This window comes from Camellia sinensis, chromosome 4 (genome assembly GCF_055761805.1).
Source record: "Camellia sinensis isolate YWXY chromosome 4, ASM5576180v1, whole genome shotgun sequence".
Lineage (NCBI taxonomy): Eukaryota > Viridiplantae > Streptophyta > Magnoliopsida > Ericales > Theaceae > Camellia > Camellia sinensis.
Window position 1 is genome coordinate 199,446,635 of NC_138964.1, and position 27,854 is coordinate 199,474,488.

General features: G+C 34.3%; 2 protein-coding genes and 1 long non-coding RNA gene across 3 annotated transcripts; 1 reads left to right on the forward strand and 2 right to left on the reverse strand.

The window, feature by feature from the left end:
* The first annotated feature begins 2,055 nt into the window (after window positions 1-2,055).
* LOC114313660 (protein SRC2 homolog) lies at window positions 2,056-2,760 on the forward strand. The gene has a single exon (XM_028260066.2). It carries the CDS (start codon window positions 2,056-2,058, stop codon window positions 2,758-2,760), a length of 705 nt encoding a protein of 234 aa, XP_028115867.2.
* Window positions 2,761-4,789: 2,029 nt separating this feature from the next.
* Window positions 4,790-7,834, reverse strand: LOC114305744 (uncharacterized). The gene is made up of 4 exons (XM_082924013.1): window positions 7,597-7,834; window positions 7,233-7,480; window positions 6,663-6,721; window positions 4,790-4,907 (listed from the first exon to the last, which is right to left on the reverse strand). The coding sequence occupies exons 1-4, from the start codon at window positions 7,832-7,834 to the stop codon at window positions 4,790-4,792; spliced, it is 663 nt and encodes a 220-aa protein (XP_082780139.1).
* A 15,134-nt stretch (window positions 7,835-22,968) lies between these two features.
* Window positions 22,969-26,014, reverse strand: LOC114313595 (uncharacterized). The gene is made up of 3 exons (XR_014328211.1): window positions 25,632-26,014; window positions 24,747-24,794; window positions 22,969-23,251 (listed from the first exon to the last, which is right to left on the reverse strand). It is a non-coding gene; the product is annotated as an uncharacterized LOC114313595 (long non-coding RNA).
* Between the last annotated feature and the right edge of the window lie 1,840 nt (window positions 26,015-27,854).

Genomic DNA, 27,854 nt, shown 5'->3' on the forward strand with positions numbered 1-27,854 from the left:
TGATCTAAAAAATTATTTCATAGTGAAGTGAGGTGAGGTGAGGTGAGCTGGTAATCAAAATAAATTTAGACTACACAATAATATGTATATACACATATACACACATATTCCATTTTGAAGCATCTTGGTTGATCAGATTAAAACAAAACACAAAGCAAGCATAATATAGATTATGAAATGATGAAAGTGTTCAAACACATAATTTTGAACCATCTCAGTTGATGATATTAAAGCAAAACACAAAGCAAGCATAATATAGAGTATGAAATGATGGAACTGTCGAAACACATAATTCACCATCATCATCATATAATTAGCAGCCCACGAAAGTGACTCTCTCAAAGCCCGAGATCATCTGGTAGTGAAGCATTATTGAGGACATCACTAATCGCCGCCGCGGCCAAGACTCAGGCAAACCATCCTCCTTTTTTCTTCTTTGTAGGCTCAGCCTGTTCTTGCACTTGCACCAGAGCTGGAGAAGGACAAGGTGAATTATACTGCCCGGCTGCTGCTGCTGCCGCCCCATATGACCGTGGACCCATGACTGGAGGAGGATAACAAGCGGTCAAGCTAGTCATCGCCGCCATAGCAGGCGGCGGAGGAGACAACCCCGCTCCGGCAACCTTCTCATCTTCCCACTCAAACATGAAATTGAGTGTGCCGTTGGAATTTCCAGAAGTGGTTCGAACATGATAGGTCAGACTACCCTCGATCGAGCCCATCAGGTCTTTAACCTTCACAAACACTTCTCCGATGACCTTATCGCCATCGTTTTGATCGCAACAGTTGAGCTCGAACACGACGATCTGGGTCTCCGCGGACTCCTTATCTAAGTTGAAAGTGATCTGACCGTTCCAGGTCGGGTTCGTGTCACTGTCTCTGTCCACGACGGTCTTCTGCTTTCCACCACCAGAGATAAAGGCGTACGTGCACACCTCCATCTTGTTCAAAAGTTGGACTCTCTGGAGATCTTTCGCTGATATGAATGAGATCTTCAGAGTGCGTTGATTCTTCTCCATAGTGATCTTAATTCCTCAATTCAAACGGAAACGGAACCCTAAAATGAGTGAGAGAGAGAGAGAGAGAGAGAGAGCGCAGGAAGGAGAGGACTGGGGGAGTATAGACCTTTTTTTTGGAAGTTAGGTCGGGGAGTATAGACACTGAAGATATGGTCGTGGAAGATTGAGGCTCATTTTGGCAACAGTTAGAAAAGTAAATTTTTTTGGGAAATTAGTCAATACTTTCAGAGCACCACATGTTCATACTCCAAACCAATCACCAATTAGTTAGTCCCATGTTGTCCCTCCATCTCCAACATAAATCGTGGGCCCTCGTGTCTCTTCATCAATCAAAACCTTATGGAACACCACGTGTCCATACTCCGGGAGTACTGAATAATCACCCAATTTTTTTACCTTCAAAAGTTAGTTTTTTTAAGTTAAAAGAAGTCAGTTTTTTAAAAGAAGTCATTTCATGATTATTTTCATAATATTTTTTTTCATAATCCGTAGCATAACGCAGGTGTGTTTTAAAAAATTAATAAAAAATTAAATTTTTTACTTTTTCACTTTTTTTAACCAAAAAAAATAAAAATAAATAAAAAACTGACTTCTTTTAACTTAAAAAAACTAACTTTTGAAGGTAAAAAAATTGGGTGATTATTCAGTACTCCCGGAATATGGACACGTGGTATTCCATAAGCTTTTGATTGGTGAAAAGACACGAGGGCCCACGATTTATGTTAGAGATGGGGGGACAACATGTGACTAACTAATTGATGATTGGTTTGGAGTATGAACACGTGGTGCTCCGAGAGTATTGAATAATTTCCCAAAAAAATTTACTTTTTTAACTGTTGCCAAAATGAGCCTCAATCTTCCACGACCATATCTTCAGTGTCTATACTCCCCCACCTAACTTCCAAAAAAGGTCTATACTCCCCCAGTCCTCTCCTCCCTGTGCTCTCTCTCTCTCTCTCTCTCTCTCTCTCTCTCTCTCTCTCTCTCTCTCATTTTAGGGTTCTGTTTCCGTTTGAATTGAGGAATTAAGATCACCATGGAGAAGAATCAACGCACTCTGAAGATCTCGTTCATATCAGCGAAAGATCTCCAGAGAGTCCAACTTTTGAACAAGATGGAGGTGTGCGCGTACGTCTTCATCTCTGGCGGTGGAAAGCCGAAGACCACCGTGGACAGAGACGGTGACACGAACCCGACCTGGAACGGTCAGATCACTTTCAACTTAGGTAAGGAGTCCGCGGAGACCAAAATCGTCGTGTTCGAGCTCAACTGTTGCGATCAAAACGGCAGCGATAAGGTCATTGGAGAAGTGTTTGTGAAGGTTAAATACCTGATGGGCTCGATCGAGGGTAGTTTGACCTATCATGTTCGAACCCCTTCTGGAAATCCCAACGGTACGCTCAATTTCATGTTTGAGTGGGAAGATGAGAAGGTTGTCGAAGCGGGGTTGTCTCCTCCGCCGCCTGTTATGGCGGCGATGACTAGCTTGACCGCTTGTTATCCTCCTCCAGTCATGGGTCCACGGTCATATGGGCGGCAGCAGCAGCAGCCGGGCAGTATAATTCACCTTGTCCTCCTCCAGCTCTGGTGCAAGTGCAAGAACAGGCTGAGCCTACAAAGAAGAAAAAAAGAGGATGGTTTGCCCGAGTCTTGGCCGCGGCGGCGATTAGTGATGTCCTCAATGATGTTTCACTACCAGATGATCTCGGGTTTTGAGAGAGTCACTTTCATGGGCTGCTGATTATATGATGATGATGGTGAATTATGTGTTTCGACAGTTCCATCATTTCATACTCTATATTATGCTTGCTTTGTGTTTTTCTTTAATATCATCAACTTAGATGCTTCAAAATTATGTGTTTGAACACTTTCATCATTTCATAATCTATATTATGCTTGCTTAGTGTTTTGTTTTAATCTGATCAACCAAGATGCTTCAAAATGGAATATGTGTGTATATATATATACATATTATTGTGTAGTCTAAATTTATTTTGATTACCAGCTCACCTCACCTTACCTCACTTCACTATGAAATAATTTTTTAGATCACACATTAATTTTTTCTTTCCCTCTCTCACTCACTCACTCACTCACTCACTCACTCACTCACTCCTATCATCTTTATTTGCTTTTGAACCCTTTCTTTATAAACAAAATTTAGTTATCTGCTGCTGCTGCATTGTTATATATATTAAACATTATTGATGATTTTGCATTAGCTGTGGAATTTTATTAAATATTATTTTATTTGTCAGTCACATATGCAATAGATATTCTATATTATGTGTACATAGAATAGTGATTCAAGATTTTTGGCAATCTGAAGTTAGAAATAAACTTTTTTTTTTTTTTTTTTGATCGGCAAAGAAAAAAACTTTATTGATGATAACAAACATACATTAGATATGGGCAAACATCAATAAAGAGAAGACAAGAGCAACAATAACTAAGCAACCCATCCTAATCCCAACTAGGTTGACACCAAGAAGGACACCCAATCAAATGAAAGCTCAAGACAAGATGTTGGTAAGAAGCCAACAAAACCAAACCAAACAACAAAATAGAACAAAAGCACCCAACCGAACAAACAAAACTCCCACTTAAATCAACCCAGACCTCTGCAACATTTTAGCTATCTTGAACAAAACCTTAATTGCTGCAAATTGAAGACCACATCATTGACAAAAAACGGCATCCCTACTGTGTTATATTCCAACCATAAAGCAATTCTAATTTTAATAATCCCCGAAGACCCTTGAAATCTAGATGAACTCCTTGGAACAAACACTTATTTATGATCTTCTACACAGACCACAAGAAAGTAAAATGAATAGACTTCCAAATCCGCCTTTCAAATCTGTTAAAACTCATACCAGACCACCACTCCAAAAGGCCTCCAACAGACCCAAGTATAACCCAAGACAAATTCCATCATTCTAGAATTTCAGACCACAACCTTCATACCAAAGGACAGTGTAGAAGTATGTGATTAATAGATTCCACTACCTCCCTACAAAAAGGACAAAGATTGTTTACATTGGAATCCAGAACTCCTATTCTTTGAAGGTATGCTGTTGTTTTTACTCTTCCTTTCCAAGCCAACTAGCCAAAAAACTTAACCTTTGGTGATGCACCATTACCCCCACAACAGTTTCATGATACTAATGGATGGGCCATGATTAAGCTCACACCTTCGCCTAGCAGATGAAACTAAAAAAGATCCGGACGAATCAACAATCCACCTTACTTGATCATCTAAATTGACCCTTAAATTGGAAACACCATTCAACACCTCAATAAGTCTTCTGACATCCTTCTCTTTCCAAGCTCTTAAAGGTCTTTTGAATGAGAAATTCCACTCCCCTGCTACTTCTCTGGTTTGAACCAAAAGCTTTAGTGAACCATCTTTAGTCTTAGATAAACTGAAAAGTTTAGGGAAGACATCCTTCAACTTTTCATTCATCAACCATGTATCCCATCAAAAATGAATCCTCTCTCCATTACCTATCACAAATTTTGAATTATTAACAAAAAATGAATACAGATCACCATTTTCCAGCACAGAGGATAGTATATCTTGCCAAACTATGGACATCGAACTAGAGATCACCATACATGGACTCTAGCCACCACCATCATGATCATACTTACTGCACACAACACCCTTCCATTATAAACCATTCTTAGAACCATATCTCCACCACCATTTTAGTGACAAACTCTCACTCAAATCCTTGATTCTGCCTAAACCCAGGCCTCCTTGCTCTTTAGTCTTGGTAACTTCCATCCATTTCACTAGATAAAACTTTCTCTTCAACTCTGAATCCCCTCCATAGAAAAGCAGCTTGCAACCTCTCAATACTCTTTACCACTCCTTTTGGCATTCTAAAAATAGATAAATAATAGATAGGCAAGCTTGATAACACAGACTTGATAAGTGTCAATCTACTAGCAAAAGATAATAGCTTCCTTTTCCATGATGATAGTTTCACCTTCACCTTATCCACAATAGGCTGCCATGTCTTATTCCTCCTTGAATTGGCCCCCAAAGGTAGCCCCAAAGTTAGAAACAAACTTAAAACCTTATCTCACTATATTTTTTAAAATTGAGACTTTTTTTTGTTTGTTTTTAAATTAGCAAAAGTCAATGGTTAGTTGCCAGATTAGCACTATGAAGAGAGTTGAAACTCGCACCCACATACTTTGTAAATAAATATTGCCCTCCTATTTCACTCCTAAGAGTGGAACCTAAGACATCACTTTTAAAAGAGACTTGGTGGCCAAAGAGCTAGCCAACTAAGTTAAAGCCCCTTAATTTAAAAAAATTAAGACCCTTTTTTTTTTGATCGGCAAAAAATAAACTTTATTGATGAAAACAAAGGGTAAAGCACATGAATACATCAATAAAGCAAGGCAAGAGCAATAAGCATCATAGTGAACCTCCAAATCCCAACTAGGCTGGCACCAAGAGGACCACCCAATCATATGCAAGCTCAAGCCATCAAAGTTGGAGAGATACCAACATAAAACCCACCAAAATAGGCACCCACTTATACAACAACCTCACCAAATTTCACAAAGAGCACCTAGGTAAAATAAACCCCCCAAAACACTCCCAAAATAACCAACCAAAACCTAATTAATTACATAATAGTACCAACAACAATAAAGCTAACAATGATATCCTCCACCAAGAATCCAACTTCATCAATCCACCAGCCAATGAAAATTACACTGCGAGGCCCAGCAACAACAAAACTAACAATTATACCCTCCACCAAGATTCCAATTTCATCAAGCCACCCAGCAATTGAAGATCACATTGCGTGGCCCCCTACTGAACAAAATGAAACATCCCAGCAGCAAGACACCCTACAACTAAGCATCCTTATAGCACTGCCCTCTCACCACTACCCAAACAGAATCTAATATGCTTCAAGTTAAAGAGAAAATCATGCACTGTGAATTTATGATCTTTAAACACTTCCTTGAACCACACTGCCATTCTAAACTTTATCAGATCACACACACCTTCGACATTTGGAATAACATCTTTAAATAAGCATTCATTACGATGTTTCCACACGGACCATAACACTGTAATAAGAAGAGCTTTCCACATCATCCTCTTCTTTTTACTGAGCCTAAACCCTGCCCACCAGTGAAGAATAGCCTCCACTGTATCAGGCAGTGCACCTTGTACTCCCCACCAATTTAGTATTTTTGACCACACTCTCCAAGTCACTAGGCAAGACAATAGGACATGATTAATTGACTCATCCACAGATTTGCACATAATGTAGAGGGTTGATGCATTAGCATTGAGAACACCAATTCAAAGAAGAAAGTCTGTTGTTTTAAGTCTACCATTCCAAGCAAGCCACGCAAAGAATTGGACTCTAGGAGGAATGTACTTCACCCACACCCTTTTGCTTGTTCTACTATAGCTGCCAAAACCACCTGCCAGAAATTTATAGACTGATTCAACTGTAAACCTCCCTGTTTTTGAAGCCTCCCACACCAGTGTATCTTCCAAGGGAGACCAGAGGATAGGACGAACCTCTAAAAAACCTATCAATCTGGTAACCTCCACACTTTCCCAATCATATAGCTCCTTTCTGAATTGGAACAACCACTCACCTGTAACCACCTTCCTTTCCATCATTGCAGAGAAAGACTCTCCCTTGTTTACTACCAGTCTATATAACAGTAGGAAATCATCTTTAAGACTTATATTTTCACACCATTTATCCATCGAAAACTTCACTCTATGGCCATTACCCACTTTTAACTGACAATTTTCCAAAAAAAAAAAACACCATTAGGATGCTATTTTGTTCATTACTTTTCACAATATCCTTCCAAATTTTTGAACACTTGTTGTTAGAGGTGACTGAAGGCCACCAATTCCCTTCATCTACCTTATATTTGTTGCATATGACTCTTCTCCAAAGTGCTTTGCTCTCAACTCCAAACCTTCACCACCATTTTAATAAAAGGCAAGCATTCACCTCATTAACTCTTCTAACCCCCAATCCTCCTTGGTCAACAGGTTTAGAGACTTCTTTTCATTTTACTAGATGAACCTTCTTCCTTAATTCAAACCCACCCCAGAGGAATGAGGTCTGAAGCTTATCCAGCTCTTTTGCAACCCCTTGTGGCATTTTATAGAATGACAGATAGTATACGGGCAGAGAAGAAAGTACAAACTTTATCAGGGTCAATCTCCCTGCAAATGAGAGTAATCTCCTTTTTCCACCCTACTAGTTTAACTGTAACTTTGTCCAAAATACGCCTCCAAGTTGTTTTTCTACTTGGTTTAGCCCCCAATGGTAATCCAAGATACTTAATTGGTAAATTTTTCACTTTGCAATTTAGCACAGATGCAAACTCATTCATAGATTCAACTGGAACTCCCACACCACTCACTACACTTTTGTGATAGTTTATCCTCAGACCTGACAATAGTTCAAAGCACCTCAATATTCTCTTCAAATTTCTGACTTTCAAAACTTCAGATTCACGTAATAAGATGGAATCATTGGCAAACTATAATGGGTCAACACTACCCCACCTGCACCAATCTTCACCCCTTTTATCAATTCCATATCCAAAGCTCTTGACAGTAAAATATTTAAACCCTCAGCTACTATGTTGAACAGAAAAGGGGACAAGGAATCTCCTTTTCTGAGCCCTCTTTGGGGACTAAATTCACCAGTTGGTGCTCCATTAACAAGCACAAATAGTCTAGAAGAGGTAATACACTCCTTAATCCATCCCACCCACTTCTCTCCAAAGCCAAAATTTATCATCATTGAAAACAAAAAGTCCCAATTTAATAAGTCATAGACTTTCTCAAAATTCCTAGACTTCTTCTATCCATCTACCACCTCATTTTCTACCAAAACACCATCTAATATGTTCATACCTCCTAGGAATGCTGATTGATTTTCACTTATAATTTGAGGGAGCACTGCCTTCAACCTAGAGGATAGTACCTTTGATAGAATCTTATACAATGAGCCAACCAAAGTGATTAGTCGATAATTAGCTAAACTCACTAGATTCTCCTTTTTAGGCACCAAAGTGATAAAAGAACTATTGATCCCTTTAACTAACTTACTGTTTTTATGGAATTCACTTATAAAGTTGATCACATCACTCTTCATTACCTTCCACATCTTTTGGACACATGCCAAGTTGAACCCATCTGAGCCCAGAGCCTTGTTGCCATCACAATCTGTAATAGCACACCTAATCTCTGCCTCAGAAAATTCTGATTCCAGTAGATCAAAAAATGGGCTGTTCCTAACTGACTTGAAAGATCCTTCCAACACAAGTCTTGATCTTCATTCCTCTTTATATTGTCTTTGAAAATATGCTTGAACCTCCTGCTTTACTTTATTAGGATCTTCAAAAACTTCATCTCCAATAGATAGGGAGTTAATCTCATTTCTCCCCTGCCTACTTTTGACTACCACATGAAAATATCTTGTATTTTTGTCTTCCTTCAAGTCCCAATTTAGTCTTGATTTTTGAAGCCACATCCACTCCACCATTCTATACAACCTGCCAGCTTCTTCACTAACCTCTCTTCTTCGAGCTTTTTCTGCCTCTACAAGCTCTTTAACCTTTGCTACCAGATCAATCTGATGCAACTCATCTTTTGCTTGTTTCAATTTAGTATTTATATTGCAAAATACTTCACTATTCCACTGTTTCAGAGCTAGCTTCAACTCTTTCATCTTCTTAAATAATCTGAATCCAGCCCAGCCTTGAACATCATGCTCCTTTCACCACTTTTCCATAAAAGGTAAGAAATTTGGATGAAGAGTCCAAGGATTCAGAAACCTAAACGGCCTGGGGCCCCAATCTCTCTCATCCTCCATCAAGAGTAAAGGGCTATAATCTAACAGTGCTCTAGGTAACTCCTACAACTTTAGATTAAATGATTCCAACCATGTTAGTTCCACTAAAACCCTGTCAATTCTGCTCCATTTTTCCCTTTCCCTGGAGTTGTACCATGTATATCTTCTACCTAACAGGGGAAGATCATTCACTTCACTTTTGTTAATGAATTCATTCAGCTCCTTCATACCCTTATCCCTTCTAGAGCACCATTTTCTCTCACCAGTGCTTTTGATTTAATTGAAATCACCCCTCAAGACCAAGGACTCCTTCTTTAACTTCAACAGACTCTCCCATAATTTCCCTATTTGCCCCATTTCATTTGGAGCATATAGATTTACTATAACACAATCAAAAGAAAAGAATAAAGTACCAGATAACAGAATGAATCGTCTACTACAGCGGCATCATCAGACTTGGAGCACTCTTGTATCCCATATACATAATAGACCACTAGCAGTTCCTTTGGCATCCACAGTCATGAAATTATCATCTCTCTACTCCATAATTCCCTCACCTCCATTTCTGACATAGAAGCTTTCTTTGTCTCCTGAAACAATGCAATGTCAACTCCTCTGGCTTTCATCATGCTTTTAATTTTACTCCTTTTTTCCTTCCTACCCAAACCCCTCACATTCCATGATATTAGCTTCATCATAAAACAATATCACTAAACCCAGCCCCCCTTTAACTGCATTTCAACTTGCAGCATCAGTACCCCTTCCCTTTCTTTCTCTATCCTTTGCCTCTAAGTCCAGGATTTTTTATAACACCTCATCTTCATTACCTTTGCATTTTACTCCCAATAGTTTCCATATTTGTAAAGTTGCAGAAGCCTCTTTAAGTGCATTGTTATCTCTAACCATTTCACTTTCAGATGATGCTGAAAAAGCCATAGCTGCTGCTCTCCATAGTACCCCTTTAGGACCTAGTTTACTTGATGTGGCCCCTTTGTAGCCATATCTTTTTACCAGCTAACCCGACTTCATCTCTATAACCTTCTTTCCATTTGATTTTCTTACTATTTTCTTCTTTCCTTTGCTTCGTTGTTCCTCCAATCTAGAACAAACTTCACCTTCATGGGTCTGTGACAAATATGAAGTACGTAACATAGGCCCTAATACACTTTGAGGCCCACCTTGAAAATCATCCTTCAAGCCCAGGTCTTGCACCACCATCCCTTTTATCGTGTGGTCCAACCCACCTATTAGGCCCACTTCCTTACTAAGGCCCAACTCCATTTCTAATTCCACCCCATGTTTTAGTAAACTTGAGCCACTCAGGCTTCTTACAAAACCTAGCATGACAACCTGATCTTTACTCTTCTGACAATCCAACACATAGCCGTTGTTTATGTTCCCAACTATCTTCATAATACCTTCTGTCCTCCCCTCGAGCTTATTACCAGCAGACTCAGCCACCAAAGTTTCAATTCTCCTATGTAACTCCTTATCCACCTCATCTCTATTCCTTTTGTCCATATGTCACTTCCCGTCTTGACACCTCCTGAGGCTGGCCCATCTTCCGTGTTGACTCATCATCCCAGTCATCATCATCTTTATCTTCCTCACTGACTTTTTTCCCATCTGCACTCTGCGTACCCATGTTTGAACTACAATTCTCTTCCCTACCATACCTCTTCGAACACTTGCAACTCCTAACCAGTGTTTTTGATACCCCTGAATGTTGTTCCCACACTCTTACAGAATGAAGAGTACCCTTGCATTCTAGATTGATGGCTTGATTGAGACCTTGGTAGTAAAATGTTTTGGTAAGTCTTAGGAGACCAAGTAAATGACCTACTAATTAAGCCACTTCTATATCCTATTTCTTAATTCTATCTTAGAGTTGGGAATAGTAAATTCAAGAACATATACAACAGGAGGGTTTGGTTCTGTTAAGAGTTGTATCTTCTATATTTGATAACAAAATTATTTTATATCAAAGTAAAGTATCCTTATTTCTCTATTTGATATTTGGGACGATCAAAAAAGTGTCTCAGAGGAACATAATTTTACTCTTAAGAACAATGAATGCATACTTCAATCAATAAATTTTCTAATATGTTTATATTATTTTATCTTTTCCCATCTCTTTTATATTTTGAATTTATTATTTAAGTAAGTAAAGTTTTTTCTTTACATTTTTGTTTTCTAGTTTTAAAAGGTTATACATATTGATTTTGTTTTGATTTTTGGGTGGATCAAGAGTTGCTCCTTGTTACCTTAAGAGTATAATCCAACCTTACATATTGTAGTTTGCGCTATCAACACTACAAAGATAAACTCTTAAAATAAATAAAATATGACAGCGCTTTGATGTTGTTGTTTTTCTCTGTACATTGAATTTTAATAAATAAAGTTTTCTTTGTGGCTCAAAATAAATAAATAAATAATTTTTTATTAGCAAACAAAAACTTTATTGATGAAAAACGCATAATACATGCAAAATTACATCAACAAAGTAGGGGAGCGCATATAGCATCATAGCCTAACCTTAACAATCCCAACTAGGTTGGCACCGCAAAGGAAGCACAATCATATGCTAGCACTTGACCCAAGATTGGTGAGAAGCCAATCAAAAACACCCAAAGAAGAAACAGAACAACAAAACAAGCATACAAGCATCAAAATAATCCTACAGCAACAGTAAGGCCTAAGCATAACATCAACAACAGAGCAGTGAAACTTGTGCAGAACCCTGCTGCCATGAACTCCTTTTAAAACAACAACCATTTCAAACCCAACAAACAATCCTCTATTCAGCCATTTCCAAGCATCAAACACCAACCATTCAAAACCAGAAAAACCTAAGCATAACTTCTATTTCAAGACACCAAACTTGCTTCATAACAGTCAACCTCTATTACTGATACAACATTTCATATATTCCCACCAAACTGCTGCTACTGGTCTCCAAAACCTAGACCTCAAGTATAACCAATCTCCAACTATCCCAGGCAGAATCCCCAATTAACCAAGACACCTTTTCACCTATTGTAGATTGTATAAAATATCAGAAATAGAGTAATCTAATTCAGAACAAGCAGCTTTGAACCGCATTGTAACCCTGACTTTAATGACCTCACACAGCTCCACTAGATCTGGTTGTATGCCATTAAAAATGCAGTCATTCCTTTGTTTCCAGATGGACCATAACACAGCCATAGGAATAGCTTTCCAGATAACTTTTTGCTTTTTTTTCAATATAGCACCAACCTACCAATCCATTAGACTACCAACAGAACTAGGTAATACCCATTGCATGCCCCACCAACAGATGACATGAGACTAAACCTGCCAAACAAAAGTGCAAAAGACCAGCACATGGTTGACAGTTTCCATCTCCTGATTACAAAAAATGCAGTTCACATTAGCCCCTACAGCAAGAACCCCAATTCTTTGCAAATAACTAGAAGTCTTGATTCTTCCTTTCCATGCCAACCAACCAACCAACCAAAAAATTGAGCTTTAGATAAGGACACATTCTTCCATATAATATTTACTGCTTTATAAACAGGACCGAAAGATCTCTCACACCATTTATAAGTTGAAGACACAGTGAAACCTCCTAATGGGTCTGTATTCCATCTCAAACAATCAGCCAAATTCTTTCTAATAGCAGGTGCACATAGCAACACTAGTGTCAACCTGTTTAATTCCTCTATCTCCCATTGAAATAATGATCTTCTGAAATTAAGGGTCCACTCCACCTAAGCATTCCTTCTGATCTGCAACGCCTTTACAGATTGAAGTTTGTCAGAAGATAAAGAGAAAAGTCGAGGAAAGTCCTCCTTCAAACACACATTACCAATCCATTTATCAAACCAAAACAATATTTTTTTTTTTCCGTTCCCAAGCCTTAGACTAGAGTTATTTTTATAAAATTCCACCAACTCAGGCTTAGACCTAGCAACACCCATAATATCCTCCCAGATCTTTGATCTCTTTGGATTATCAACAGATAATGGAAACCACCACTTCCGAACCTAACGTATTTATTACAAATTACCTGTTTCCAGATAGTATTTGTTTTATCAATATATGGCCTTTTGCTGCTAAAAAAAAAAATCATCAAAGCAATACAACTCTTTTAACTTACAAGAGGCACCTCTTTCATGTATTTATAAGTATAGAATTAGGATGACGCAGAAACAACAAGCAAATTGCTAAAGTACCCTTGGACCCCCTCCCTTTGGGAAGACCCCCAAATCTCCCATTGGATCCAGGGTTCAGTAAACAATACTTATCACAATTCACAAACCCAACAGTTGATGGATAAAAAATGTACTCTTAAGCAAGGTTGGGGTTTGTAGGTTAGAAGTTACATGTTTTTCATATTACGAAATGAAGGTAAGCATTTTTTTTTATTTTTATGTTTTAATTATGAACAAAACTCTCTCTCTCTCTCTCTCAAATCTATTTTTATTTTTTGAAATAAATTATTATGAATAATGGTTATTTGTTATTAAAGTAGTTTTAGTTTAAAGATGGACTTTGTTTTAACAATCTGATAGTTGTAGGTCCACCACATATTAGGATCTTTCAATTTTTTATTTTATTTTAATTGTAGATGGGAAAGTCGTGCCCAATAGAGGTTTTTTTTTTTTTTTTTTTTTAAAGGGTATGTCTAAGATGAAATCACAACTTCAATTTGTGATATAATTTTATTTAACAATGACAACATAATGTGGTTCACAATAATTTTTTGAAGTTTGAATTCTTCAAAGTCGGTACATAAATTTTCACTTATATATTGGCAATTTGATTGTTGTGATGTGGAGAGAAATTTTGTTTTCATACTTATATATTTCTTAAGATACACGCAACCCTTTTACTTATCGGTACACATTCAACATCGAAATATATGGTGGTAGTTTTTGAATCTGTTGTGGAATTTATGATGCTGGGCAAACATTTTGATTAAGTTATTGTGAGTATGTATTTTTAAATAGTACTATATATGTGGGCTTATTTGATTAGGTGGACTATTCATAGGAATCACATTTCATTGTTTGATTACAAAATTTATTATTTGGATTAGATTTTAATAGTTATTCTATTCAACAAAATTGATAATTTTTTTAATCTTACAACTAATAATACAAACTGTTGGTGAAAACACCAGAAACTAAACTATATTATTGATAAATGATGCAAAGAAAATGAGACACAAATAGATTAGGCTGAGGCACGGATATCTCGTTTTCTTTAAAGAGATCAAGCCCACTGCGGTAGGAAAAATCCAAATACCGATGCAGCAGTCACAACACTATGACTTGTCCCCTCCAGGATACAGCAGCCTGACCACTTGTCGTATGGTTCAGGCCAACTCTGCACAAGATGGTGAACCCAAAGCTCCACCAATAAAACACCCTTCTTTGCTAGTAATCTCTCTTGTATAGAAAATAGTTAATCTATATAGATAGAAAAGAGTAGACTATTTATAGGCTATTAGGACCTTACAGTTACACCAAAAATAATGACCATTAAACAAGAAAATGGTTACACCAAAATAATGACCATTAACCAAGTTCATGAATTCTATTTAACCTCCATTTATGACCAAGAGGTTACCAAAGTAATGAAACCCCATTTATGAAAAAGATAAATCAATAAATAAATATAAGATATTAAAATGGTCCAACAATCTCCCACTCGTTTTAATATCAACAAGGATAAAAATAAAAATAAGAGAGATTAACAAACAAAGATAGATTAGTATGCATCATGAAGGTGTGCTCTGCATTGAACCTGCATTAGTGAAACAACAACCTCTACTCCAGAGTCAGTAGTGGTCTCAGACTTGAACTATGACTGCTTAGGGGAAATAAAGAATTACTGCTCACACATAACAATCCAGGTGTTGACATGAGCTTTAATAGATAGCACATTACGGCCTTGTGCTTATCCCAGTTTTCATGAGCATATTTGAGAATAAGCCTTGTTCTCATAGAAAGCGACCCCACTTTCATGCTCACATAGGTGAAATCTGTAAAGGATGTTCTTGTAATTTACACACCCCACTCAACAAGAGCTACAGAATTTCATTAAAAGTATAAAAACTCAACCCTCCAACATTACAGGACAAATGCACTTACATCATAGAGATGGATAACAAAATATTAAAGAGTGCATTTTTTTTACAACCACCATATGATTCGTTCTTCCCATTGAACCTAGTTACAAGATCTCTGGTCCCTAGGTTGGGTATCCTCATACATGGTTTATGATTTTATAGGCTTCAAACCCATCCCCCTCAATGTATTCCGGACCCTAACTCTCGCCAAGGCCTTGGTTAACGGATCCGCAAGATTATCACAAGATCTTACATAATTCACAGTTATGATGCCATTACTCAAATAGGTTCTCACATTACTATGTTTCCTTCTAATAGGTCTAGATTTACCATTATAAAAATGATTGTTCACTCCACCAATAGCAGCAGTGCTATCACAACGAATTAACACAGGAGGAATTGGTTTTTCCCAAAAAGGAATTTCATGTAACAAATCTCTCAACCAATTTGCTTCCTCACATGTTGAAGCTAACGCTATAAGCTCAGCTTCCATTGTAGAATTAGCAATTATCGTCTGTTTTTTAGACTTCCAACATATAGCACCACAACCCAAGGTAAAAATAAAACCCAAGGTAGAGAGAGAATCACCTGACAAAGTGTTCCAATCGGCATCACTATATCCCTCAAGTACCGCAGGATACTTGTTATAAAACAAATCATAATTTTTTATTCCAGATAAATATCTCATAATTCTTCCCATGGCTAGCCAATGATCTCGACTTGGTTTGCTAGTAAACTTGCTAAGTACTCCAACAGCATATACAATGTCAGGTCTAGTACAGTCAGTAGCATATCTCAAACTACCAATCATGCTAGCATATTCCTTTTGATTAATCACTTCTTTTTCATTTGTTACAACAGATAAGTGTATGCTTGCATTAAAAGGAGTAGCAACATGTTTACAATCTAGAAAATTATATTTCTTTAAAATTTTCTCAACATAATGCGACTGATCAAGAAAAATACCATCATTAGTCTTGGTAATTTTAATTCCCAAAATAAAATTGGCTTCACAAAGATCTTTCATATCAAAGTGGCTATTAAGCATATTTTTAGTCTCATTTATAATATGCAAATTAGAGCCAAAGATAAGTAGATCATCCACATATAGGCTAATAATCACATGTGCATTCTCACAAGTTTTATAATATATGCACTTATCACATTCATTCGTCTTAGAGCCATTCTCAAGCATGCAGTAATCAAATTTTTCATGCCACTGTTTAGGAGCTTGTTTTAAACCATAAAGGGATTTAGTTAACTTACACACCTTGCTTTCTTGGCCAGGCTCCATAAAGCCTTCGGATTGGTCCATGTAAATCTCCTCATCTAGATGTCCATTTAAAAATGCTGTTTTTAAATCCATCTGATGAATTTTTAAATCATGAATTGCAGCCACTGCAATCAACAGTCTAATGGATGTAACTCTAGTAACCAGAGAAAAAGTATCAAAGAAATCAAGATCAACTTGTTGCTTAAAACCTTTAGTGGCAAGTCTCGCTTTATATTTATCTATAGTTCCATCCAGTTTAAGTTTTTTACGAAGGACCCATTTACACCCAATAGTTTTACAACCTGGAGGTAAATCCACTAACTTCCATGTTTTATTTGAAAGTAGTGAGTCTATCTCATCATTTACAGCCTCTCTCCAGAAAATAGCATCAGGTGATGATAAAGCTTCTTGTACCGTATGAAGAATTTCTTCCACGTTGTAAAGATAATAGTCAGGGCCAAAATCTTTTTCAACTCTAGGTCGTTCACTTCTTCTTGGTTGAATTTGAAAATTTTATTTTTCTTGAAAACTTGAGAAGGAGTAGAAGAGCTAGGCATAGATAAAATATTTTCAGAAATTATTTGACCCCCACTATTTCTAGATTTGAAAGGAAATTTATTTTCATGAAAAATAGCATCACCTGATTCAAAAATAATATTATTTTCCATATAAAAAAATCTATAAGTTGTATTATGCAACGCATACCCAAGAAAAGCACAGGTGGTAGCTCATTCACCCAGTTTGGGTCGTTTAGGATCTGCAAGCCTCACAAAAGCTAAACAACCCCAAACCCTCAAATAACCTAGATTTGGTTTATGCCCCCGCCACAACTCATAAGGTACAATTTTAGTCTTTTTGTGTTATCACATGGCAAGCAGTCAAAATAGCCTCGCCCCAAAGATTTGAGGGAGCACCTGAATCAATAAGCATAGCATTCGTCAAGTCAATTAACGTTCTATTTTTTCTTTCAGCTACGCCATTTGATGAAGGTGAATATGGTGGAGTAGTCTCATGAATAATTCCCAATGACTGAACAAAAGAGTTGAATCCAAGAGATTCATACTCTCGGCCTCTATCACTTCTAATTCTTTTAATCTTTTTACCGAATTGATTTTCTACTTCAAGAAGGAATTCTTTAAATTTCTCAAAAGCATCACGTATATGTTTTAATAAATATACGTTTGTGTATTTTGAAAAATCATCAATAAAAGTGATAAAATATCGGTTACCACCCCGAGTTAAAATTCCTTCAAACTCACATAAATCAGTATGAAATAATTCTAGCAGTTCGGTATTTTTTTTCAACACTTTTATGAGGCCTCTTGGTAATTTTTACTTTACTGCAAACTTCACATTTCTCAAAATTTTTTGTCACTTTGGGAATTAACTCTAAACTACTCATGATTCCCACATATTTACTATTTATATGACACAAGCGAACATGCCAACAATTAATAGAAGACAAAGTGTAAGCAGTGTCATAATAATAATCATCAAATTAATCAGCAAGGAAATTTAAGAGATAAAATTGACATTTATACTTATCTGTATTGTAGGAAACCACTTTTGCTTCATGGGCCTCGTAGTCTTCATCATTCATCTCCTCGGTTGGGATTTTGTTTGGATTCTTTTTGGTAAGAACATATGTAACTTTCAAAAGGCTAAGGTAAAAAAGAACTTTTCCTTTTCACCTCTTAAAATGAACTCCTTTGAACTTGAAAGGCTTGTTGAGATCTCCAATTCCATCATTGGTTTTTTCTGGTACTTATTCCATGTTTGATCTCCTTAAAATTGTTGGTGAAAACACCAGAAACTAAACTATATTATTGATAAATGATGCAAAGAAAATGAGATACAAATAGATCAGGCTGAGGCACGGATATCTCGTTTTCTTTAAAGAGATCAAGCCCACTGCGGTAGGAAAAATCCAAATACCGATGCAGTAGTCACAACACTATGACTTGTCCCCTCCAGGATACAACAGCCCGACCACTTGTCGTATGGTTCAGGCCAACTCTGCACAAGATGGTGAACCCAAAGCTCCACCAATAAAACACCCTTCTTTGCTAGTAATCTCTCTTGTATAGAAAATAGTTGATCTATATGGATAGAAAAGAGTAGACTATTTATAGGCTATTAGGACCTTACAGTTACACCAAAAATAATGACCATTAAACAAGAAAATGGTTACACCAAAATAATGACCATTAACCAAGTTCATGAATTCTATTTAACCTCCATTTATGACCAAGAGGTTACCAAAGTAATGAAACCCCATTTATGAAAAAGATAAATCAATAAATAAATATAAGATATTAAAATGGTCCAACACAAACCATACATATAATTAGGATTATAAATTTTTATATCTATTGCAAAATAAACTTAGATGAGAGAAAATTATGTATCTCAATAATTCAGCTGGATAACCAATTATACACTAATTCATGAATTGTTAATGCCCTAACTATTAATCCTTACTAATCAAACAAGCCCTTTATGTATATCTTAATTGAGTTATAAAAATTGAATTTTAAATATTTTAAATGAAACTTTGGTCGTGGATCCATAATGTATCTCCCGATTATTATCACTTTGACATATACTTTTTAACAAATTAATTTTTCCAAATCATTCAACCACTCAAAAAGTAAATATCATTTTTCTCATTTCATTTTATTGCTTGGTTTTTACTTTGAATATACTGTTGCACTCAAACTCAGCTCATTTGATTATCTAACTCGAGCTCCGCTCGATAACTAATCGAACTTGAGCTCTACTCAACTAGTTAATATTAATTGAGCTCGAGCTTGACTCAAAGCTCGATAATGATTTTTTTAATTATTATTTATATATTTAAAATATATAAATAATATCACTAGAAGAAAAAACACTTTCCGTGACCAACATTTTGGTCGCGAAAAGTACCAAATTTGGTCGCTAAAACCTTTTCGCGACCAAAATATGTTGGTCGCGAGTTGGTCGCTAAAGCCTCGTCACAGATAGTTTTCTGCGACCAAAAAAGCCTTTGGTCGCTAAAAGTGACCATTCGCGACCAACTTTTTTTGTCGCGGAAAGTCCAATTCAAATTAGCCAAAAGTAAACTTTTAGCGACCAAAGATAAGTTGGTCGCCAAAAGTCAGTGTCTTGACCCAAAAAAAATAATTCTTTCATGCTCCCTAGGACTTGAACTCCTGACCAAGGAGTCACCATGCACCCAATCCACTCTGCCAATAACATATTTCTTGTTCATATTTGACAAGAAAAATATATAACCCATAAAATTTGGGTTATATATTATTTTATAAAACTTTTAATGCCTAAATAAAAAAATAGCATGTAATTACTGTAGTATCATTTTTTAAAAAATTTATCCCGCCATAACTTTCCGCGACCAACTTTTTTTTGTGGTCGCCAAAGGGTAATCTTCCGCGACAAAAAAAGCCTCTGCTCGCCAATAGTAGACTTTTCGCGACCAACTTTTTTTTTTGGTCGCCAAAAGGTGATCTTCCGCGACCAAAAAATCCTTTGGTCGCCAATAGCATACTTTCTGCGACCAACTTTTTTTTTTTGGTCGCCAATAGTAGACTTTTCGCGACCAACTTTTTTTTTTGGTCGCCAAAAGGTGATTTTCCGCGACCAAAAAATTGTGGTCGCCAAAAGTTAAATTTTAGTCGCAGAAAGTGGACTATTTGCGACAAAAAAAAATAGATGGTCGCCAAAAGTGTTTTTTCTTGTAGTGTATATCTATATATTATTTGATAAAAAACTTTAAATGAAAATATTGTTTATATTATTTTAAGATATAAATAAGAGAAAATTGGTGATAAATCCAATTTAGAGAGCCTCTAAGGCATTTGATCTAGTGGATATCTTTTGTTGGTGAGAAATCCTGTAGGACATTTTGTTTTCAATTTACGCCATTGACTTTTTTTTATCTGTTTGACTTTTCATTGACCATCAAATTTTTTCCTATCTGTTCAATGTTTTTTACCCTTTCTATTTAATTTTTTAACCTTTTTAATTCAAATTTTCCTTATCTATTTAAATATTTGTCTAAATAAAATCCTACCTGTCCAATTTTCTGTCTATCTATCTAATTTTTTTGTCTATCTGTTCAATTTTCCACAATATTTGAACAAATCTATTATCTTACCTGTTGAAAATCAATTACAACAAATTTGTTATGTCTATCCAAAATTTATTATTTTCCTATATGTTCAAATCTTTCATCTCTTACTGTTGCAATCTGTTTCTTCTTTATCACCCATTATCTGTTAAAATCATTCCATAAACAAAGATTCATCATCATCACAGCACAGATTCATCATCATCATCATCATCAGCAGCAACAACAACAGCAGCAACAAAATTAATATTCTAAACATTCATGCTGAATATGAGTGGAAAAATGCCACTTTAAAATTCCATAAGAAAATTTTGTGACTATCATCTGTTTAATTTTGTGACTATCATCTCTTCTCCTCCTATCTGCCGCAATTTGTTTCTTCATCATCATTATCAACTCTTTACTTGTAGATAGGATAGAAGAAAGGAAAATGTATCAATTTTCCATTTTAGAATAAGTGTCAAAACAATAGAAAACTTTTAAATCTTGCCTTTCAATTTATGTAACTTGTCTTTGTTTTCTCTATAACCAAACATAAGATGAGAAAGTTCATTATGCAATAAACATCAAACAAGGCTTGTAAATTGAAATCTATATCAAAGTTTCATATCTCACAACTGAAATCAATTTGTTATCAAGAAAATTCTCTATGAACGACTTCATAAACTCCTCCCTATTAATTTACCAACAGCAAAAAATAAAAATAAAAACACAGCATCAACAAACAACAAATACAATAGAAAGTATCACCATACAAAGAGAAAATCGATCAATACGAAAATGTGACATAAAATCTCACATGAAGACAAAGAATGCACTTGAAGGACACTAGTTCAAGAACATACACACACAAATCTGTCGATTCAAACCCTAGTTCGAAGGGGTACAAACCTCTATTTCAAATGCTGGTTATGCTAAAGCTCGACGATTTATTGATTTGTCGATTTATCAAGATCTCTTATCTCTCTAGATCTGTCCGTAACAGGTTGTTGGATGTTCGATTTGAGATCTCGATCGATCTGAGATCATCGGAGATGGCGGCGATGATGGAGATGGAGATAGAGGCAAACTTCGTCACAGGTGAGGGTCGAGGTAAAGAAAGGATGATGATGCCTTATCTCTCTAGATCTGTCCATTACACATGCCATTGTTATATGAATATAGTAGATATAAATAGAGAGATTCATTACAATGATAAAATATAAGATGATACGAAAAGTTAATAATTTTTTTAAAAAATTATTAATCTTTATTAACATTAAATTGATCAAAATGTTACACTCATGCTGTAATGCTAGATTTGTTAATTTATGGTTGCTGCTCTGTTTTGGAATGGGTTTTGTAATGCTGTTGTCCAGTTTGCTCCAAGTGCTGTGTTGATGCTATGTTGATGCTCTGGGTTGAAGTTTGGGGTTGTAATGCTTACTGTGTGGATGTTGTTGGGCTCAAGATTGGGGCTGCCTCTGCTATGCTCATGTTTTGTTGTTGGTATTTCATGGTTTTGTAGATTGACTGATCAATTCTGGCTGGTACCTGCTGAACATGGCAGACTCTCAGAGATAATCATTGTTCAAGAAAATTGGAACCAAGATTGGACAAGCTTCAGTAAGACGTGCTGGACTAAAAATAGAACAAATGCAGATTATAATGTCAATTAATAAAATAAAGAGTAGTTGATGTGTGCTGGGTTGATTTGGTGAGTAGTGTGGTGTATGCTGTTCTGCTGGTGTATGCTGTTCTGCTATGGTGCCTAGTTGGTGGTTGCTGTAGTGCTCTGTTGGTGTATGTTGTTCTGCTATGCTGCCTAGTTGGTGTGTGCTGTGTTGATCTGGTGAGTAGTGTGGGAGATTTCCTATCTGTGTTTGAATTTTGGTCGGCTATGGAGGTTCTGCATAGTTATGGGAAGGCTGCTTGATTGTTCTATTTATGTGTTCATTTTGAAGGCAAATGGTTTATGGGCTGAATTGTTTGGGAAGGCTGAAATGTTTATGGCTCCAATGTTTCAGTTGTTTAATGTAAGCAAAGCTTGTCAAAGTTGGAAAAGTCGGTGCTTATCAGTTTTACTATCAGTTTGGCTGTTACTATCAGTTTTGGCTCCTACCAGTTTATCTACCAGTTTGGCTTCTTAGCTCCAACTTATAGACTAGTTTATCTATCTGTTTGTCTTTTCTCTTGCTCTATTTTGTTGATTCCTCACCAACTGGCGCTTGGAGCTTTTTCTTAGCTCCAAGCTCCTCTTTATCGATGTAATATTTCATACTTTGTATGTTTCATCAATAAAGATTTTGTTTTTGCCGATCAAAAAAAAAAAAATGTTACACTCATTATTTAAAATATTAACCCCATTGATTCAATAAAAAAAAATAGAATAAAAATTAGTTAAATTGCTATGCTAATTGTATCACTCAAGATGACTATGATAATTTAGTAAAATTTATTAGATTTTTAATACATTTGAACATGAGTACAATATTATTTTAATAGCAACTTTACCACCGCACAAAACCTACTATAAAAATCGGCTAAATCAAATCATACAAATCACGACGCAACTAAAATGACATAAATTACATATAAAATTGCACAATTGCGTATTTATTTATTACATTGTTGTTTGCACTTTGTGCTTTAAAGCTTCAAGAAATTTTGGTTTTATTGTACTTTAGTCCTTCAATGCCATAAACAATTCTCAATATCACCCATCAAAGTAAAAAGGGAATAAGAAATAAATAAATAAAAAATAAAAGGAAAGAAATAGATGGCCCACTCATCAATTTATGCAGCCTCACTATCAAGTTGTTTTTTCTTTGCAAATACAAAGAGCAATTCATGTTCTACAACCTGTGATAAAAAACAAGAACTGAGAATGAGAAACAACATGCAGTTTCAAATTAAATTTCAATGAAATTATATTGGTAACATTAAATTTTTTTTTTTTTGTATAAAATGATGTGACAATGGCATTTTTATAATTTTGAACTTAAATGATGAATTTCTTTACTTTTAAGAGTGAATATATGTACACGACACATCATTGTGTATATAAATTTTATTTGTATATTGTTACCTTTACAAACAAAATATTATACAGAATGATATTGTTAAGTTGTGGGTGCATCATTTAAAAAAACAAAAAACAAAAAAATAAACCATCAAAATGTGTCAATTATAAAAATATTGTTGTCCTATCATTTTAATAGATAATTATAATTATGTGTAAAACTTTTGAAAGAATAGGATTTTCTAATAAGCAAGGTCTTAAATTCCATTCTCATGTGATTTAGAGAATAAAAAGAAAAAAAAAAGAAAAGAAAAATATTATAATAGTAATTTTTGCACAAGGTTTTGAAGCTGCAAAGACCTCCAACAACTTATGTTGGCTTGTGTGTTGCAAGTAACAAGAAACTCTGTGGGGTTTATACTGGGTATGCCTAGGCTCTGTGGTGGATTTATTTGATTGGTGGATTGGCACTAGAATCAGGAAGAAGGAACTTCAAATATGGAATGCCTTAACATTTGTTGTTTTGTAGTCAATTTGGAAGCTCAGGAACAATTGTGTGTTCAATAGAGCCCTCTTCCATCTCTGTGTAGATGTCCAAAACATTCTTCACTAATGCTTGATCAATCTCCTGTCCTTCACGCTCTTGATCAATCCGAAACATATCACATGGATGGGTCAAAACTGTTTATGTATTAAGATAATTTAATCCAACAACCATTTAATAAATAGTATTAATCAACCGGATTGAATAAGGTATGAGATTGACAAATCAATCTCACCAAACCATGTACTTTATTAAACTCTTTTTCAATGGGTGGTGGTGGTGGCGATGTTTGAATTTTGAATTTGTAAATGAAATTCTTTTTTTTTCCCCTTTTATTCTTTTTCCTTTACAAAATTTCTAATCAAATTTAAAATTTAAATACAACTTAAAGGATGGCTAAGTGAACCTTCCCAACCAAAATCAAGTAAAAAGTAAGGATTTAAATTGTACTGAGACTTGCGACTCTTATATGAAAAGTTAGAGATTCAAACATCAAGGTAGACTAATGGTTAAAAGTTTCATTCTCCACTTTTCCTTGAGGTCATCCCAAGACTTAGATCCGATAATTATCTGATATATGTGAGATAGACGGGTTACATGTATTGGGAGAATTAGTTAGGTGAAAGACAAAGTCGTGAGGGACAAAAAAAAAGGCAATCATGAAGGCTAAATTTGGTGACGTGTAAGGGGGAGAAGAAAAAAAAGAAAAGAAAAAGAAGGCAATTAGCCTTGTTAAACTACAATGAGGATACAATTACATTCATTTCAAAATATTATGAAACAAAACATACCATAGATATTACAACATCCCTCACTTGATCATTCATTTCCCCGTAAACCTAAACATGAAAAAAAAAAATTGTTAGAATAATTTATATAGAAAACCAAACAACTTTTAACAACAAAAAATGGCATTGCCTCACTAAAAAATGAGCGAATTTACATACACCTAATTAAATTTGAAAAGTATATCAAGAATGTATTTACACAATGGGGTGTACCTGAGTATTTTTATTTAACAACATTCTCATAATTTTTATTAGAAGTGGGTATCAACATGTTAACATATTCATTCTTGATATTTTTCGGTAACTTAACTTTAGTTAATTACACGGAGTACCCTTATACTTTTACTAATTTAACACTTTAGATAATTTATTTTCAATTGTGACAATTAACCTCTCACACTTTAAGTCTAATCATAAGGTTAACAGAACTTATTATATAAGTGATACATACCATTTTCATATCCTCATTTGCTCCCCTACACTTTTACTAGAATCTCATTTTAATCTTTACACTTTCACCAAAAACTCACTTTTGAGTCTTGACCTTCCATTTTTAATTTTTGTCCGCCTCACAAATGATAGGTGAACGGAATAATAACATTATAAGTTGACTTAAAGTGTAAAATGTTGATTATCACAATTAATAATAAATGGACCAAAATAAGATTTTAATAAAAATACATAACTACTAAAGTTGTATTTGGATCATGAATTTGGATAGGATTTAGAGAAAAGAAAAGAGAAATAGAGAAAAAAATACCTTATATTTCCCTCATCTTTTTCTTTCTCCTTTTCAAATTTCAATTTAAATTTATAATTCAAGCACATATAAGTCTAAGTAACCCTTTAATTCTATGTCAAAAATATATAATTAGTAGCATTACCAACCAGTTCATAGAAGGTCATGAAGCTTGTCTCTAGCAGTTTGGGTAGTCTTTTGATTGCGGTGAGGTATCTATCAAAAAATTTAAAAAATCTTGACAGCCAGTGAGTCATAGCCTTGTGTTATTCCATCTTTTTGCTAGTTCTTGTAACAAATTCTCATCTTTCTTTTCCCTTAAAGATGGTAGTACCTAACAACAAAAAATAAAAAAAATAATTATATCCCTAGTCAGAGAAATTTCAGTGTGCACTCTTTAAAAAAAAGTAATCAGTGTATTTGATTTCAATTTTCTGAATTCAATTTTCTGAAGATTAAGTTTTTTTATTTTTTATATATTTTTTTTCTTTAAGAGAATATTTTTAAAATTTTAAGCATTTTTTTTTTTAAAATTTTTTTAGATGCACCTTACTTAGATATATCTAAATAGTAAAATATTTGTGAAAAAATATTTTAAAAAATTAATAAATACACAAAATATGAAAAATATACTGAATTTTCGTACTTTTTTTTTTTGTATTTTTTGGTATTTTGTGAATTTTTTAAAATTTTTTCCAAAAATATTATACTTTTAAGTGTATTTATGTTAAGGCTAAAAATTAAAAAAATTTCTTAAAATATTAAAAAAATTAAGGGAAAATAAAAAAATACGAAAAACGAAAAAGTAAAATTTTCTGAAAAGTGAATTTTCAAAACTAAAACTAAGCAGAGTGATTTTTTTTATGAGAAAAATTATTAATTATTTGATATATGTTATGATATTTTAAGATAAAATTACAAATAAATATTGAATGATGTGGCTTTTGACTTATCATTTTAGAACAAAGTGTCTATTTCAAGGACATATAATTACAGAAATGCCATCCTACATAATCTTGCATAAAAATTCTGTTTCATTTGCATTTCACAAATGATATATGTACAAAATATTTATACTAACTTTTTTCACAAGGATGTTGTGACATTGGAATTTTAGAAAATACAAGCCACTTTGATGAGTTTTTGTTTTAAAATGAAAAAAATAAAATAAAAAATACTCATCACATTATTATGAATTGATTTTACATTTTTTCAAATATATTTTTTATTGAGAATAGCTATGGCACAAATAAATTCATCCATGTCTAGCATTATTGACTCTCATATTTTTTTTAATCAATAATCATTCATATCTCTTATACATTATTGACTCTAAAAAGTAAACTTTTATATATGATTTAACTTAAAATATGTATGTATGTATATATATATATATATAAAAGTTTACTTTTTAGAATCAACAATGTATAAGAGATATGAATGATTATTGATTAAAAAAAATATGAGAGTCAATAATGCTAGACATGGATGAATTTATTTGTGCCATAGCTATTCTCAATAAAAAATATATTTGAAAAAATGTAAAATCAATTCATAATAATGTGATGAGTATTTTTTATTTTATTTGTTTCATTTTAAAACAAAAGCTCATCAAAGTGGCTTGTATTTTCTAAAATTCCAATGTCACAACATCCTTGTGAAAAAAGTTAGCATAAATATTTTGTACATATATCATTTGTGAAATGCTAATGAAACAGAATTTTTATGCAAGATTATGTAGGATGGCATTTCTGTAATTATATGTCCTTGAAATAGACACTTTGTTCTAAAATGATAAGTCAAAAGCCACATCATTCAATATTTATTTGTAATTTTATCTTAAAATATCATAACATATATCAAATAATTAATAATTTTTCTCATAAAAAAAATCACTCTGTTTAGTTTCAGTTTTCAAAATTCACTTTTCAGAAAATTTTACTTTTTCGTTTTTCGTATTTTTTTATTTTTACTTAATTTTTTTAATATTTTAAGCAATTTTTTTTAATTTTTAGCCTTAACATAAATACACTTAAAAGTATAATATTTTTGGAAAAAACTTTAAAAAATTCACAAAATACCAAAAAATAACAAAAAAAAAAGTACAAAAATTCAGTATATTTTTTGTATTTTGTGTATTTATTAATTTTTTAAAATATTTTTTCACAAATATTTTACTATTTAGATATATCTAAGTAAGGTGCATCTAACAAATTTTTAAAAAAAATTTGCTTGAAATTTTAAAAATATTCCCTAAAAGAAAAAAAATATAAAAAATAAAAAAAACTTAATCTTCGAAAAATTAAATTCAGAAAATTGAAATTAAACACACTGATTACTTTTTTTTAAAGAGTGCACACTGAAATTTCTCT

What these genes read in the sequence shown, in the direction of transcription:
- LOC114305744 (XM_082924013.1), bottom strand. Translation starts at nt 7,834, where the DNA reads ATGATAAATTTTGGCTTTGGAGAGAAGTGGGTGGGATGGATTAAGGAG. An exon ending in GGGAGATTGACCCTGATAAA is followed by an intron (nt 6,722 to 7,232) that starts GTTTGTACTTTC and finishes ACTGTTATATAG; the next exon opens with ACTGGTAGTAAACAAGGGAG. An exon ending in GGAAAGGAAGGTGGTTACAG is followed by an intron (nt 4,908 to 6,662) that starts GTGAGTGGTTGT and finishes ATCTATTTTTAG; the next exon opens with AATGCCAAAAGGAGTGGTAA.
- LOC114313660 (XM_028260066.2), top strand. Translation starts at nt 2,056, where the DNA reads ATGGAGAAGAATCAACGCACTCTGAAGATCTCGTTCATATCAGCGAAA.